This window comes from Brachionichthys hirsutus, chromosome 14 (genome assembly GCF_040956055.1).
Source record: "Brachionichthys hirsutus isolate HB-005 chromosome 14, CSIRO-AGI_Bhir_v1, whole genome shotgun sequence".
Classification (NCBI taxonomy): domain Eukaryota; kingdom Metazoa; phylum Chordata; class Actinopteri; order Lophiiformes; family Brachionichthyidae; genus Brachionichthys; species Brachionichthys hirsutus.
The window spans coordinates 3,020,049-3,037,625 of NC_090910.1; the positions used below are offsets into that span (position 1 = coordinate 3,020,049).

At 45.7% G+C, this 17,577-nt stretch overlaps 2 protein-coding genes across 2 annotated transcripts; one reads left to right on the plus strand and one right to left on the minus strand.

Annotated features, from left to right (window-relative positions):
* Positions 1-551: 551 nt before the first annotated feature.
* On the minus strand, positions 552-3,594 carry rmdn1 (regulator of microtubule dynamics 1). Its single transcript, XM_068748065.1, is given in 14 exon segments — positions 552-643; positions 742-875; positions 1,002-1,032; positions 1,118-1,205; positions 1,624-1,679; positions 1,756-1,806; positions 1,808-1,845; positions 1,906-1,984; positions 1,986-2,034; positions 2,036-2,074; positions 2,169-2,182; positions 2,184-2,254; positions 3,046-3,151; positions 3,467-3,594. Coding segments are annotated over 14 exon segments (888 nt in total). The 5' UTR covers positions 3,557-3,594; the 3' UTR covers positions 552-601.
* Positions 3,595-4,260: 666 nt separating this feature from the next.
* Positions 4,261-15,991, plus strand: LOC137903784 (copine-3-like). Its single transcript, XM_068747935.1, has 16 exons — positions 4,261-4,341; positions 4,952-5,112; positions 5,571-5,750; positions 5,839-5,913; positions 6,033-6,104; positions 6,173-6,250; positions 10,508-10,597; positions 11,210-11,308; positions 12,430-12,513; positions 12,658-12,717; positions 13,087-13,220; positions 13,300-13,354; positions 14,789-14,840; positions 14,943-15,076; positions 15,467-15,700; positions 15,774-15,991. Exons 2-16 carry the CDS (start codon positions 4,954-4,956, stop codon positions 15,891-15,893), a joined length of 1,626 nt encoding a protein of 541 aa, XP_068604036.1. The 5' UTR covers positions 4,261-4,341; positions 4,952-4,953; the 3' UTR covers positions 15,894-15,991.
* Positions 15,992-17,577: the final 1,586 nt, after the last annotated feature.

Genomic DNA, 17,577 nt, shown 5'->3' on the forward strand with positions numbered 1-17,577 from the left:
GTGCGAGCCCGTCTTCATCGTCTGCCCGTCTTCATCGTCTGTCCGTCTGTCCACAGTGGAAGTCGATGTCGCCGGAGCAGAGGAGTAAATATTACACGGAAGCTGAACGGCTGCGAGAAGTCCACCGGGAGCAGAACCCAGAATGGACAGCGAAAGAAAACTACGTGAGTGGAGCCCCCATCCTCCCCATCCTCCCCTCCCCCCCCCCCATCCTCCCTATCCCAACCCCCCTCCCCCATCCTCAGCACCGCCGTTCTGTCTGGACCTGACGAAACTTCGCGTTTGCTTCTGTGCAGGGCAAGAAAAAGAAGATACCGGTAGTCTTTCAACATTGACTCAACCAACGCGGCGTCGTCAACGACGACCGAATCGACTTCAAAGGACTTCAGCTGGGACTTTTCTTTTTCTATTCCCCCCACGAAAGCGAAATAAATCAAAGCCTCTACCTTCAAAATAAAGGAAAGGCAGGCATTAGCTCTGATCCCCCCCCCCCCCCCAATTGGATGAAAATAAGGACACATGTTTAAAATAAAACTCTTGAAACTAAAATAAGACCGTTTAATTGGTGTCACAGTGTGGGTGAAGTCCTCCTGTGCGAGCTTCAGCCCAGCTTCTTCAAGAGGGAAACGGCTTCTTCATGGACCTGCAGAAAGGACGAAGGCGTTAGACGTCCCATCAGCCCGCGCTCGGAGCGCATCACAGACGCACCACAGACGCATCACAGGCGCATCACTGACGCACCTCTTTGTCCTCCGGCGTGTGGGCAGGGAACTCCTTGGCTCTGGTCAGCCAGAGCCGAGCTTTGGGCTCGTCCCGCAGGGCCAGGAAGGTCTTTCCCAGCATCAGGAGGTTCTTGCTGTAGAAGTTCGGATCGACTGAGAAGGAAAGGAAGAAAGAAAGGAAGGAAAAAGACCTTTTGAATGATTAAAGGAAACATTTTCTAGCTGCAGCTAATATGAGACTGGGGGGGGGGGGGGGGGGCTGGTAAGGTGCCGCTTTACCTTCTTCAGCTCTCATGAAGAAATCCAAAGCCTGAAAGAGGCAAAAGCCACAAGAGGAATATTAAAAGACGATTGATTGGACGCTGTTCAGAGTCAACAAACAGATTTCTGATCACCTCCTCGTACGTCGATGTCGGCGGCGATGAAAAGATAACGGCCGCCACTTTGCGTTGGTACCAAGGGAGCTCGGCGAAAGCGAAGCACCTGGGAGACAGAGATTAAATATACGGGTATATATATATATATGGTGTATTATACAGGCGCTTCGGAAAAGTGAGGACATCATGAAGAAGCTCAATAAACAGTTAAATGTAAACAAACATTAGCCTTCAGCTAAATATAAATAAAGTGGAAAGAATATCAGAATAGAGATCTGGAACAGACTGAGCAGCCATCAGGAGGAGAACCAGCCCCCCCCCGAATATGTATGATCTGAAGGCTGCTAGAAGTATTTGAACATTCTGAGATGCCCGATATTTCATTTGCAAGAGCTTTAAGCCAGAAGGATCAAAATGTAAATAAAAGCATTTTAATTCATGCAAGATAAATATAAAACATATGAAGGTTTCACTGTTTGAATGAAGTTAAGGTGGGGGGGGGGGGGCACACAGCTGCGACTCACCAGTAGCCGAGGATGTGAATGGAAGTGGCGTCTCTGGGATTGAGCTCGATGGCTCTCTGGGGAGAAACACGTTTCCTTTCAGAACGTCAACGAGGAGCCGATCGATAAAGTTCCACCGATTGATCCGCTCACCTCCAGATGCTCCCGGATGATGTACGAATTCCCAATCTTCACTTTCACTCCCCTGGTAGTCGCCGGAATCACTGAGGCATATTGCAAACCCTGGGGGGGGGGGGGGGTAGAGATGTCATTGATTCATTGATTCATTGATCGGGGCGCCGCAGCGTCTCACTTTGTGCGCTGCGAAACACGCCTCGTCTCGCTCCAGCGCTTTCGTGGCGTACTGAAACGCCTCGAGCACCCAGCTGCTTCTTCCTGTCGGCCGCGGCGTCGGGCTGGAGGACAAGTCCCGGACGCGCGGTCCAGCCGCCAGAGGAACTCGGCGTCCTCGCTGGGGGGACACAGCGGAGAGGGGACAGCTCAGACTCTGTCCTGCGTCGGGGGGGGGGGGTCCGTCCCTCACCGGGGGGGGACGCTCCGCTCACCTGTCTCTGTACTGGCAGCAGCAGCCGGTACAGCGCCTCCGTCTCCGCGCAGCCGTACAGGTAGTCCGCCTGCTCCAGGACCTCGTCTGTGCAGACAGGAAGCGCGGGTTCAGACAGGGAAGCGCAGGTTCAGACGGGAAGCGAGGGTTCAGACAGGAAGCGAGGGTTCAGACAGGAAGCGCGGGTTCAGACGGGAAGCGAGGGTTCAGACAGGGAAGCGCGGGTTCAGACAAGAAGCGCGGGTTCAGACAGGAAGCGGAGGTTCAGACAGGAAGCACGGGTTCAGACGGGAAGCGCGGGTTCAGACAGGAAGCACGGTTTCAGACAGGAAGCGAGGGTTCAGACAGGAAGCGCGGGTTCAGACAGGAAGTGCGGGTTCAGACGGGAAGCGCGGGTTCAGACGGGAAGCGAGGGTTCAGACAGGAAGCGCGGGTTCAGACAGGAAGCGCGGGTTCAGACAGGAAGCGCGGTTCAGATAGGAAGCGCGGGTTCAGACAGGAAGCGCGAGTTCAGACGGGGGTTCAGACGGGAAGTGCGGGTTCAGACAGGAAGCGTGAGTTCAGACGGGGGCTCAGACGGGAAGTGCAGGGTTCAAACGGGAAGCCACGGGTTCAGACAGGAAGCGCGGGTTCAGACAGGAAGCGCGGTTCAGACAGGAAGCGCGTGCAGACAGGAAGCGCGAGTTCAGACGGGGGTTCAGACGGGAAGTGCGGGTTCAGACAGGAAGCGTGAGTTCAGACGGGGGCTCAGACGGGAAGTGCAGGTTCAAACGGGAAGCACGGGTTCAGACAGGAAGCGCGGGTTCAGAACAGGAAGCGCGGATTCAGACAGGAAGCGCGGGTTCAGACTCGCGCCGCGCCGAGCGGTCATCAAATACCTTTCTCTAAAGCGAGGACGACGGCTGAACTCTGCGCTCGGCGATAAGCGGCGTAAGCCAGACCGGAGAGCGCCGGCAGGCCGAGCAGGAATCGAACTCTCGCACCCTGCGGGGAAGAAAGTCGATGACGTCATCGACTTAGAGCCGTTGGGCCGTTATACACTTCTTACACTGCAAACACGCAAAGAAAATGGATTTACACCCTCAAACAACCACACGTATATGCATGCGGAGAGGGAATAGGGTGCCTTGCTCAAGGGCAGCGCTCTGGAGGCAGACTGGCCCCTCTCCAGCCCGCTGAGCCCGCTGCTGAATGTCCCGGTTAGGGTAAAGCTGAATAGTGACGTCACATCCCTCCGAAGAGCACGCAAGCTATAAGCTATTGATTTTACAATGACGTCATTGTTACGTTGATATTTACAGTCAACGCGCTGCGCGCCGTTCTGAAGCGCGTCCATGTGATTCTGGCGGCGGTCCTGCTCACGCAGCGCGTAATTGTTGCTGCAGCCATCGATCCGACGGCCCGAAGCTCCGAACCCTCACACGGACCGGCTCTCGCTCTCCGTCCGCAACCTACGGGCGCGTTCAAGAGCGGAAATAGGGAAACGTTGCTAAAAGACGATAACCACAATATTACTGTTGATATTTGCGCTCATAAAAAACGGAAATCACGTTTTATTTCATGATACATTCAGGTGCAAAAAGATGTTTCTGTTTCTATATGTATGAGTGACAAACACTCGTGTCCTAATCTTCAATGAGTTATAAAGATGAGAAGAAAAGTGAAAGGGTTAAATGTTTTATTAGCAATACGAACAGACGCAAATAAAGACACGCACAGCAACATCTCGCACGTTATTGCGCGTGAAAGAAGCTCGAAACGCGCAACGCAGCGTAAAGTCGACGCAAAACCAGTCGCTACAAATTCTTTGTTGCTTGAACGCGCCACGGAGAATTCCGTCCCTTTCGTATCGGTCGAGTGGAAACAAGCAGACCTCGCGAGAGTTCCGCTTCGGCTCCGCGATCACTAACGCAGGAGCGATTCCTCTGTCTTTTCCAGAGTGGGACCTTTGATCTGAGCAATAAACGGACTCCCTACAAACCGGCGGCCTGATCACCGATCAATCATTTATGAGTTCATCAGAAGAAGCGAGAGGAGCCGTAAACGGGACCTTTGCGACTGTTGGCTCCGCCCCTTTGCCGCACAGCTGTCCTTGTCAAATAACGTTACGCTTTCCTGGTAGGATCAGGGGAAGGGAAAACTATTGATTTGTTTTAAATCCAAGAACCACACAGGTAAATAAACCCGAGTGAACTTTGAAATGTCATGAATAAATTATGTGTTGTTATCAGTTTCGCAGCGGCTTGCGCCACGCCCACTTATCTGGCTGTCCAATTAACGAAGCTACCGTTAGCAATTAGCATCGAGCCGTGCAGCAACACAGCAGCGCTTTAGTTTTCACTCTCACAATCAGGGGCAGCAGCTTTAACAGTTACTGCAGGCGGGGGCCCTTGCTCAACGGCACCTCGGCAGAGCCCTGGAGGTAGACTGGTCCCGCTCCAGCCACCAGCCGGGACACTGAGCCTCTGGGGCCCCCATCGTGATTCATATTTTGTAATAAACGTATTAAAGAACAGAACTAATAACAATAATAGCGTTATTAGCTGAGCTCTTTCTGATTGAGTGTGGAATAAATGCACTTCTATTTGATCTATAAGAACCAAAGTATCAATACAAGCATCGATTGTGATAAGTTAGTGTAAAAACAAACACAATCTGCTCTTTAAAGGTTGTGGAGTGAGTTTAATGTAGCCTCTCATATTTAGCACAAGTAAGCGTACAGAGTCGCTGTAATCCGACACCGCCTGTAGGCTGTTGTGTGTCTGTCTGACCATCGTTGTGCAGCCATGGCCTCGGGCGGGGCCTCGGCACCGGGGGCCGCCCACCTGTCCTCCAAGGTGGAGCTGACCGTCTCCTGTGAGAACCTGATGGACATGGACGTCTTCTCTAAGTCCGACCCCCTGTGTGCGTTATACATCAACACCTCGGGATCCCACTGGTACGAGGTCAGTGTGGGGGACAACAGACACACACACACACCTAACAGACAGACACACACACACACCTACCACACAGACACACACACACAGACACACACACCTAACACACACCTAACACACACACCTACCACACACACACACACACACACCTAACACACACACCTACCACACACACACACACACACACCTAAAACACACACACACCTACCACACACACACGCACACACACACACACCTACCACACACACACGCACACACACACACACCTACCACACGCACACTCCTAACACACAAACACACACACACACACACACACACCTAACACACACACACACCTACCACACACACACGCACACACACACACACCTACCACACGCACACTCCTAACACACAAACACACACACACACACACACACCTAACACACACACACCCTCTCTGATTCGTGTGTTCCTCTCCTCCTCAGCTCGGGCGGACCGAGATGATCCTGAACTGCCTGAACCCAAAGTTCTCCCGGAGGTTCGTTCTCGACTTCCTCTTCGAGACGGTGCAGCGGCTGAAGTTCTGCGTGTTCGACATCGACAACAAAACCCACGACCTGAGCGACGACGACTTCCTGGGTGAGCTCGAGTGCACGTTGGGTCAGGTGAGCGCCCCCCCCCCCCCCTTTGTATAGCTCATCGCTGCGCGGCCTCACCGCTGTACGACCCCCCCCCCCCCCTGTGTTTGTCCAGATCGTCTCCAACAGGCAGATGACACGGCCGCTGCTGCTGAGCAACCGGAGACCTGCAGGGAACGGAACCATCACTGTGTGTGGACTCCTCCTTCTATTTCCTCCCCGGGGAGAAGCTCCGCCTCTTCTCCGTTAAGATAATTACGTGTTAATGAGTCCGCAGTGGACATGCTGAGACGGTTTGTCCTCCATCAGATCTGCGCTGAGGAGATAACGGACACCAGAGCGGCGAGCCTCGAGGTGTCGGCCCGCAGCCTGGACAGAAAGGTGACGATGGCCGCCCGAAATGTCCCCGCCTCCCCGTTTCTTCTTCAAACCGCCGTTTCCTGTTTCAGTGTTTGTGGTGGTCCGACCCCTTCCTGGAGTTCTACAAACCGACGGCGGCTGGATGGCAGCTGGCTCACAGGACAGAGGTCAGCGTCATCAAAGGTCGATCCTCGGCCTCCATACTTTATACTTTATAAAGGTTCCTCATGAATGTTTGGAGGTTCCTCTCTTTATAAAGGTTCTATCATGAATGTTTGGAGGTTCCTATAGAACCTTTATACTCTATAAAGGTTCCTCATGAATGTTTGGAGGTTCCTATAGAACCTTTATACTTTATAAAGGTTCCTCAGGAATGTTTGGAGGTTCCTATAGAACCTTTATACTTCATGAAGGTTCCTCATGAATGTTTGGAGGTTCCTATAGAACCTTTATACTTTATAAAGGTTCCTCATGAATGTTTGGAGGTTCCTATAGAACCTTTATACTTTATAAAGGTTCCATCATGAATGTTTGGAGGTTCCTATAGAACCTTTATACTTTATAAAGGTTCCATCATGAATGTTTGGAGGTTCCTATAGAACCTTTATACTTTATAAAGGTTCCTCATGAATGTTTGGAGGTTCCTATAGAACCTTTATACTTCATGAAGGTTCCTCATGAATGTTTGGAGGTTCCTATAGAACCTTTATACTTTATATATGTTCCTCATGAATGTTTGGAGGTTCCTATAGAACCTTTATACTTTATAAAGGTTCCTCATGAATGTTTGGAGGTTCCTATAGAACCTTTATACTTCATGAAGGTTTCTCATGAAGGTTTGGAGGTTCCTATAGAACCTTTATACTTTATAAAGGTTCCATCATGAATGTTTGGAGGTTCCTATAGAACCTTTATACTTTATAAAGGTTCCTCATGAATGTTTGGAGGTTCCTATAGAACCTTTATACTTTATAAAGGTTCCATCATGAATGTTTGGAGGTTCCTATAGAACCTTTATACTTTATAAAGGTTCCATCATGCATGTTTGGAGGTTCCTATAGAACCTTTATACTTTATAAAGGTTCCTCATGCATGTTTGGAGGTTCCTATAGAACCTTTATACTTCATGAAGGTTCCTCATGAATGTTTGGAGGTTCCTCTCTTTATAAAGGTTCTATCATGACTGTTTGGAGGTTCCTATAGAACCTTTATACTTTATAAAGGTTCTATCATGAATGTTTGGAGGTTCCTATAGAACCTTTATACTCTATAAAGGTTCCTCATGAATGTTTGGAGGTTCCTATAGAACCTTTATACTTTATAAAGGTTCCATCATGAATGTTTGGAGGCTCCTCTCTTTATAAAGGTTCTATCATGAATGTTTGGAGGTTCCTCTCTTTATAAAGGTTCTATCATGAATGTTTGGAGGTTCCTCTCTTTATAAAGGTTCCTCATGAATGTTTGGAGGTTCCTATAGAACCTTTATACTTTATAAAGGTTCCTCATGAATGTTTGGAGGTTCCTATAGAACCTTTATACTTTATAAAGGTTCCTCATGAATGTTTGGAGGTTCCTCTCTTTATAAAGGTTCTATCAAGAATGTTTGGAGGTTCCTATAGAACCTTTATACTCTATAAAGGTTCCTCATGAATGTTTGGAGGTTCCTATAGAACCTTTATACTCTATAAAGGTTCCTCATGAATGTTTGGAGGTTCCTCTCTTTATAAAGGTTCCATCATGAATGTTTGGAGGTTCCTCTCTTCATAAAGGTTCTATCATGAATGTTTGGAGGTTCCTCTCTTTATAAAGGTTCTATCATGAATGTTTGGAGGTTCCTCTCTTTATAAAGGTTCTATCATGAATGTTTGGAGGTTCCTCTGCCCCCGAACATTCATGACAGAACCTTTATACTTTATAAAGGTTCCATCATGAATGTTTGGAGGTTCCTCTCTTTATAAATGTTCTATCATGAATGTTTGGAGGTTCCTATAGAACCTTTATACTTCATAAAGGTTCCTCATGAATGTTTGGAGGTTCCTATAGAACCTTTATACTTCATAAAGGTTCTATCATGAATATTTGGAGGTTCCTATAGAACCTTTATACTTTATAAAGGTTCTATCATAAATGTTTGGAGGTTCCTATAGAACCTTTATACTTCATCAAGGTTCCATCATGAATGTTTGGAGGTTCCTATAGAGACTTTATACTTTATAAAGGTTCCTCATGAATGTTTGGAGGTTCCTATAGAACCTCTATACTTTATAAAGGTTCCTCATGAATGTTTGGAGGTTCCTATAGGACCTTTATAATTTATAAAGGTTCTATCATGAATGTTTGGAGGTTCCTAAAGAACCTTTATAATTTTTAAAGGTTCTATCATGAATGTTTGGAGGTTCCTATAGAACCTTTATACTCTATAAAGGTTCCTCATGAATGTTTGGAGGTTCCTATAGAACCTTTATACTCTATAAAGGTTCCTCATGAATGTTTGGAGGTTCCTCTCTTTATAAAGGTTCCATCATGAATGTTTGGAGGTTCCTCTCTTTATAAAGGTTCTATCATGAATGTTTGGAGGTTCCTCTCTTTATAAAGGTTCTATCATGAATGTTTGGAGGTTCCTCTCTTTATAAAGGTTCTATCATGAATGTTTGGAGGTTCCTCTGCCCCCGAACATTCATGACAGAACCTTTATACTTTATAAAGGTTCCATCATGAATGTTTGGAGGTTCCTCTCTTTATAAATGTTCTATCATGAATGTTTGGAGGTTCCTATAGAACCTTTATACTTCATAAAGGTTCCTTATGAATGTTTGGAGGTTCCTATAGAACCTTTATACTTCATAAAGGTTCTATCATGAATATTTGGAGGTTCCTATAGAACCTTTATACTTTATAAAGGTTCTATCATAAATGTTTGGAGGTTCCTATAGAACCTTTATACTTCATCAAGGTTCCATCATGAATGTTTGGAGGTTCCTATAGAGACTTTATACTTTATAAAGGTTCCTCATGAATGTTTGGAGGTTCCTATAGAACCTTTATACTTTATAAAGGTTCCTCATGAATGTTTGGAGGTTCCTATAGGACCTTTATAATTTATAAAGGTTCTATCATGAATGTTTGGAGGTTCCTAAAGAACCTTTATAATTTTTAAAGGTTCTATCATGAATGTTTGGAGGTTCCTCTCTTTATAAAGGTTCCATCATGAATGTTTGGAGGTTCCTTTCTATAAAGGTTCCATCATGAATGTTTGGAGGTTCCTCTCTTCATAAAGGTTCCTCATGAATGTTTGGAGGTTCCTATAGAACCTTTATACTTCATAAAGGTTCTATGAATGTTTGGAGGTTCCTATATACTTCATAAAGGTTCCTATATACTTCATAAAGGTTCTATCATGAATGTTTGGAGGTTCCTATAGAACCTTTATACTTTATAAAGGTTCTATCATGAATGTTTGGAGGTTCCTATAGAACCTTTATACTTCATCAAGGTTCCATCATGAATGTTTGGAGGTTCCTATAGAGACTTTATACTTTATAAAGGTTCCTCATGAATGTTTGGAGGTTCCTATAGAACCTTTATACTTTATAAAGGTTCCTCATGAATGTTTGGAGGTTCCTATAGGACCTTTATAATTTATAAAGGTTCTATCATGAATGTTTGGAGGTTCCTAAAGAACCTTTATAATTTATAAAGGTTCTGTCATGAATGTTTGGAGGTTCCTCTCTTTATAAAGGTTCCATCATGAATGTTTGGAGGTTCCTCTCTATAAAGGTTCCATCATGAATGTTTGGAGGTTCCTCTCTTTATAAAGGTTCCATCATGAATGTTTGGAGGCTCCTCTCTTTATAAAGGTTCTATCATGAATGTTTGGAGGTTCCTATAGAACCTTTATACTTCATAAAGGTTCCTCATGAATGTTTGGAGGTTCCTATAGAACCTTTATACTTCATAAAGGTTCTATCATGAATGTTTGGAGGTTCCTATAGAACCTTTATACTTTATAAAGGTTCCTCATGAATGTTTGGAGGTTCCTATAGAACCTTTATACTTTATAAAGGTTCCATCATGAATGTTTGGAGGTTCCTATAGAACCTTTATAATTTATAAAGGTTCTATCATGAATGTTTGGAGGTTCCTCTTTTTATAAAGGTTCCATCATGAATGTTTGGAGGTTCCTCTCTTTATAAAGGTTCCTCATGAATGTTTGGAGGTTCCTTTCTTTATAAAGGTTCCATCATGAATGTTTGGAGGTTCCTCTCTTTATAAAGGTTCCATCATGAATGTTTGGAGGTTCCTCTCTTTATAAAGGTTCCTCATGAATGTTTGGAGGTTCCTCTGTCCCCAAACATTCATGACGGAACCTTTATACTTTGTAAAGGTTCCATCATGAATGTTTGGAGGTTCCTCTCTTCATAAAGGTGGTGAGAAACAGCCTCCACCCGACATGGCGCCCCTTCAGCCTGTCATTGCGAGCGCTCTGCGGGGGGGACGTGGACACGGCTGTGAAGGTATGTCGCGACCCTCCTCCTCTTCTTCTTCTTCCTCTTTTGGCTCCTCCCATCCTCGTCTAATGTATCTGCCGCTAACATGCTCAATGCAGCCCCCCCCCCCCTTAGAAAGCCGTTTCTGAATCCGTTCTTTTTGCACCATGTCTCTAACACGTACTAATAGTTCATCTTGTGATTGCATCTTCTTTTCGTTTTACAAATCCTTCCGAACTGAAGGACCCGGCAGGAAATGAGACGCGGGTCTATTTTCACGGCGCCACGTTAAGGTGTGCCCTTTCGCTGTTCTCCTTCACTGACTTGCTTTCAGTTCATTTAGCACCTTCACATTGATAGCTGACAGTGAAATGTGACCTTTTAATCGTGACCTTTGTAATCTAGGCCCGTTCTGGGCCAGCGATATGAAGCGTTGCTATTAAAACCCAGATAATGAATACTATAAGATTTGATTGTGTTCACAGGCCAGATATGTCCTTCAGGCATTTGTACAAAACAAGCATGGCTTCGCAAATACTTTTAGTAATCCTGCTTTTCATATATATATATAATTCCTGTGTGCTTTTTATGGGTTGTGATTGTTTTTCCGGCCTCCGTGAGACGTCTGTGTTTCTTCAGGTCGACTGCTACGACCATCATGCTAACGGCTCCCATGCTCTCATTGGGAGCTTTAAAGCCTCAGTTGCAGAGATGCAGATGGGGACACACATCTCTCCGGTGAGACTGTGTGTGTGTGTGTGAGAGAGATTCTGACCTCGTCAGTAAAAGGTCCGTTGTGTTTATTGGTGATCAAAAAAGTCAATCAGAGAACGAGATTTTTGGGCAGAATGTCTGCTTTTGTCAACAAAAGTGCTCTCCGGACTCTTGCTGGAGCCCTTGTTCAGCCCCTTTTTGACTATGCTAGCACCTCCTGGTATTCAAACATCAAAATGTCCCTGAAAACCAGGCTCCAAACCTCCCAAAACAAACTGATTCGGCTACTCCTCAATCTGGGGCCCATGACCCACCTTCTTCCTGGACATTTTGCTAGCCTAAAATGGCTCAGGGTAGAAGACAGGGTTAAACAACTCAAAATGGGATTGGCATTTAAAATAGTCAATGCAGCTCTGCCCTCAGTCCCCTCAATCCCTGCATACCTGAATAAACACCTCCACAGATTTAGTGACACCCACAGCCACAACACTAGAGGGGGCTCAAACAACAGCCTGATTACCCCCTCCTACAGGACTAACATGGGTAAATCATCTTTTTATAATACGGCCACCCAAGGGTGGAACGGTTTGACTCCCGCCCTCAAAACATGCACCTCTTTGGCCTCCTTCAAAAAGGCCCTAAAAATACACCTTTTAGGGGGACAGAAACGGAGATAGTCATCACGACTCTCTCCGGATCAAACCCCCCCCCCCCCCTTTTTTTGTCCACCTACGTTGCACATATTAAGTGTCTTTGTAATTTATTGTAATTTATTGTAATTTATGTAATCTATTGTCATTCATTGTCATTTTGCATCGGTGGTGTAAAATTATTTTTATTTTTCTATTGTTATTATGCATCAATTGAGTTATCGAATATTGGTTTTATTTGTATGTTTTATTTTTATTATTTTTATTTGTATTGTTAAATTTGTATTGTTAATTGTGGATGATTTATTTACTAAGGACTTTCAACGGAAACAAGACGGCACGGGCTTTTTTGAAATGCTCCTCTTAGGCAGGATGTTTGACTGTACTTGTACTGTAATACATGCTACTGTGTGACTGTACTTGTACTCTAACATTCTATCTAATAAATATATTCATCATTCATGCTCTCTCTCTCGCTCTCTCTCTCTTTTACAGGCTGAATTTGAGTGCGTTAACCCAAAAAAGGTCAAGAAGAAAACCTATAAAAACTCCGGGGTCATCTGCATCAAGCGGTGTCAGGTATTCAGAAGGTTAAGACGTGTTTACTCCACCTCGACGTCCGTGCATTTGAAGAGAACCGCAGTAAACTGGCCTTGCTCTGTGTAAACGGTGACGTCTCGCTGGCGTCTCTGCACGCCGTTAACGCGACATTTGTCTTTCCAGATCGTGAAGGAGTTCACGTTTCTTGATTTTATTATGGGCGGTTGCCAAATCAACTTCACAGTGAGTTTGGAAATGTCAAATACTCGTTTGCACGTTCCACGAAGCGCCGGTTAAACTGAACATGGTGGCTTCGTAATATTTACATCAAATATAGGCTCGGGCTAAATCTGATATCCGTAAACAATCTCCAAACAGCCATCAAGACCGTGGAAAAATGGCAAAAGTATGACGCCATCATTACCCTGATCCACAGTGGAATGATGTCACGATGCTTTCTGTGGCTCTGCACCAATTAGAGAACCTTTGATCTGGATGTCCCGCCTCCCTTTTGACATTTGTGGAAATACTTCCCGTGCCGTCTCTAATCGAAATAAACTGCTGTACTGTATTTCTATCCTCGACGATCATCCCGAGTTTTCTGCCTCTCAGATCGCCATTGACTTCACCGGCTCCAACGGAGATCCCAGCTCGCCGCAGTCCCTCCACTACATCAACCCCGAGGGCTCCAACGAGTACCTGACGGCCATCTGGGCCGTGGGCAGCGTCATCCAGGACTACGACAGGTCAGCCAACAGACGCCTCAAAATGATACAAAATAAAATAGGAGGCCATAAATCTCTTTTTTTTTCTCTTCCTGTGCAGTAACAAGATGTTTCCTGTCTTTGGTTTTGGAGCCCAGATCCCGCCCTCCTGGCAGGTGTGAACCAATGATCTCAGGCAGCAGAATGAAAACTCTTTCTGTACAGTTTTTTTATATTTGCACACGTACAGCCGATTTATTTTGTGTACACGCACACGTACAGCCGATTTATTTTGTGTACACGCACACGTACAGCCGATTTATTTTGTGTACACGCACACGTACAGCCGATTTATTTTGTGTACACGCGCGTACTCGCTCACATCTCCGCAGGCCAGGGCATTCCGCTCGTCATAACAGACGTTAACATTTCGGACGGGCCGATTACGTCGTTATGTGAGGATCATCATCAAAGTCCGGAGAAGGTTTGAACGGGAGGCTGAACTGAATAAATATCCTGCGACACTGTTTCCTGAGCAGAGAGCTCAGAGCTACCTCGCTTGTTTTTATACTAAAAACCAAATATCACCAAAATGAATGAACCCAAGACTCCTGATTTATTTACACTCTTTTGAAGCTGAATTTTTCTTTTCAAATGACATATAATATTGTTCTTTTCATTTGATGTTTAGACGGCTAACTAACCTGATTTTTTTTCCCGTGTGTGTGTCTCCAGCGGAAACGATCACATTTACATCCTATGATTTTGGTTTCTATAGATTTCAAGGAGTCTTTACGAAACCTCGTCTCTTGAATGAAATGAAATCTTTAAGCGATGCCTTATTCATTTCCTCATTGGATTGTCGTTCAGACTAAACTCTCGGGTTGTGTGCGACATGCCGGCTCCTCTCGTGTGCTTAAATGAGCTAACAGCCGATCTCTGCTTGGAGCCGCGGAATGATTTCATCCACATATCTACCCTCGCCGAAGAGGAGGCGAGGGTATTGCAATTGGGTGCGTTTGTCTGTTTGTTTGCTTGTTTGTCTGTCCGAGCGCATAAGTCAAAAACTAGTAACCCAATCGACTTGAAAATTTTACACAAGCAAGGTTCTGTCCGTGGCTCGGTCCTCCCCGAGAATGGCGTTGATCCGGATCCGGATCTGGATCCAGATTCTAGAATTATTTTTACATCTGGAATTGTGCCTGTGCTGTAAACTGCCACTTTAAGAGGGAGGGACACGAATGGCATGATGGGAAAAAGAGTCCAGAAGGAGTCTTGTAGTACGTTCCGGAGCAGCAAGCTAGAGCAGGTTTGGTCCCTCTGATCCGGAAGCCCTGTTTACTGTCTCACAAGATCCAATAGTCTATTGGAGGCGGGGTCTGCAATCTCTGACTGTCTTTCTAGTTAACGACTTGCGTTTGTGTTCATTTTTATTTTCAGTGTAGAAGATCACGATTATCCAGGTCAGACACAAAAAAAAAAAAACACATTGAGAGCCGACATGTTGACGTTGACCGTCTTTCCAATGGATTGTCTTCCATTTAGACTGTTGGGAGTTGCTGTGAAATCAATCAAAAGTATTCTGAAGCCTTGATGATGTATATTTGCAGGTTTCTCATGAGTTTCCGATCAACTTCAATCCGGCAGATCCATTCTGCGCAGGTAAAACTCACGCCTGTGTCAAACGTACCTGACGTTGTTTAGTAATGGCGTGCTAATAGTGCGTGTGTGTGTGTGTGTGTGTGTGTGTGTGTGTGTGTGCAGGCATCGAGGGGGTGGTGCTGGCCTACCAGAGGTGTCTACCTCAGCTCAAGCTCTGGGGTCCCACCAACTTCGCTCCCATCATCAACCACGCAGCCTGCTTTGCCCGGCAGGCTTTCCAGCAGCGCGTGGCCTCAGTGAGTAACCGCGTTGTGTTGTTGTTGTTGTTGTTGTTTTTTTACATGGTAGCGTGTGTTTCAAGTGGCAAAGTTCATCTTGGCAAAACAGAAAAGTTTTATTCTTTGAATAAAACTTTTCTGTTTTTTCTTTTATATATATAACTTGAAATGTCATTTATTGTTATTTTTTTTTAAAGTAGCGGGTGAAAGACGCTAAAAGTATCGTGTAAAATCTATCTTGCTCTGTTGCTTTATTTAAAACTCTGATGCTGAGATTCTCTCATCAATAAAAATGCAGTTCAGACACTATTCAGGCTCTCTCTCTCTCTCTCTCTCTGTATATATATATATATATGTATGCATAGTACGTTTGCGTACTTTATATTTGCTGTCTCTCTCCACCTGCAGCAGTACTTTGTGCTGCTCATCATCACAGACGGGGTGATCACAGACATGGACAGGACGCGCACTGCCATAGTGGAGGCCTCTCGCTTGCCCCTGTCCATCATCATAGTGGGTGTGGGCGGGGCAGACTTCAGCGCCATGGAGTTCCTTGACAGTGATGACACGTTGCTGCAATCACCCGGAGGCGACGTTGCTGCCAGAGACATCGTCCAGTTTGTGCCCTTCAGGGATTTCCGAGTAAGCAGCTCCCACGGCGTCGATCCGGAAACGGGTCACATCGGCTCATATTCCTGCGATGTTGTCGTTCCAGGGTAACAGCGTGGCCCTCGCTCAGAGTGTCCTGGCAGAGCTGCCAGATCAAGTGGCTTCCTTCTTCAATTCTTACAAGCTGAGACCCCCGAATGTTCCCTCTGCCTCTGCTCCGTCCTAGAAAGGCTGAGTCGTGTTTACTGCCTGCCTGCCTCGCCGGCATCTTCTCCATGTCGACTGTGGAATTATGCAAATCGATGCTAAGAAATAAATGTGAATGGAAAAAGAAAAAAGACAGACTCAACTTTCTCTCATGTCTAGAGGGCGATTTCATTTGACTTAAAGTTTATAATAGAGATGTGACCAAAAGATCAAACAACAATAATTAGGAAAGCGCTCAGAGAGCACAGACCTCCGCCGAGCAGCTCACCCCCCCCCATAATCGGATAAATGAATACCGTGGCTCCAAATATATTTACCAGACAGACATGAATCTATAATAAGACCAAATACGAAGACACTTAAACCTGATTGATGAATAGTTTTGAGAAATACAAATAGACAGAAAAGGAAATCGCCATTCAACAATTTATTTTATGCTGCAAAACACCTTTTCTTTTTCTTTTTTTTTACAGAACGCTGTCCTGCTTAATTAACATCAAGTGTTACAAAACATAAAATATTGAAAGCATATAAAACTCAGACACTCCACACATCATCCCTCATTAACACCATGTACGCTCCCCCCCCCCCCCCCCCCAATCCTACTGAGCTGTAAAAACGCAAATAACATTATTATTATTATTATTATTATTATTATATTTTTTAACAGTTTATTCGTTCACACGCGTCAAAGCGTTGTTTTAGCTCTCACCACATGGACGGTGATGCTGCGTGTGATTTTACTTTGATGAAGCCGTCTGATAAATGTAAATTTAGGTTTATGGACAACCACAGAATGAATGCATGAGTCTGTGATCGAGCATTGTTCAGCCCAATAATTTTAAAATCAATAAAAATCAAACTCCCAGACTTGTCAGCCCTAATTTTTAATTTAACTTTTTATGTCTCCTCTCTTCTATGCTACTGTCACTGGGATGTGTCAGTTGTCCAGTTTTCTAATGTGTGTTAATCTTTTTGTATGTTTCATTTTTGTATTGTGTTATTGTAATGTAATTTATTCTGACCTGCCAGGGACTGCAGATGAAAAGTAGCATTTGGCTAATTCTGGGGTATTTACATTTACATGTTCATTAATATGCACAGTTCTTTTTAAAATAAAAAAAAGTGGGGGAACGGTGACGAAATTTGTCCCGACTTTCGGACCTTCCAGCTGAGCGGCTGCTAGCAGCAGGACTCGCGGGACACCGCCCACCGTAGCTAGCTAGCTAGCTCCTCCGTGTCACTGCTGCTAGCAGCAGGGCTCACGGGGCACCGCCCACCGTAGCTAGCTAGCTAGCTCCTCCTTGTCACTGCTGCTAGCAGCAGGGCTCGCGGGGCACCGCCCACCGTAGCTAGCTAGCTCCTCCGTGTCACTGCTGCTAGCAGCAGGGCTCGCGGGGCACCGCCAACGCCCACCGTAGCTAGCTAGCTAGCTCCTCCTTGTCACTGCTGCTAGCAGCAGGGCTCACGGGGCACCGCCCACCGTAGCTAGCTAGCTAGCTCCTCCTTGTCACTGCTGCTAGCAGCAGGGCTCGCGGGGCACCGCCCACCGTAGCTAGCTAGCTCCTCCGTGTCACTGCTGCTAGCAGCAGGGCTCGCGGGGCACCGCCAACGCCCATCGTAGCTAGCTAGCTAGCTAGCTCCTCCGTGTCACTGCTGCTAGCAGCAGGGCTCGCGGGGCACCGCCCACCGTAGCTAGCTAG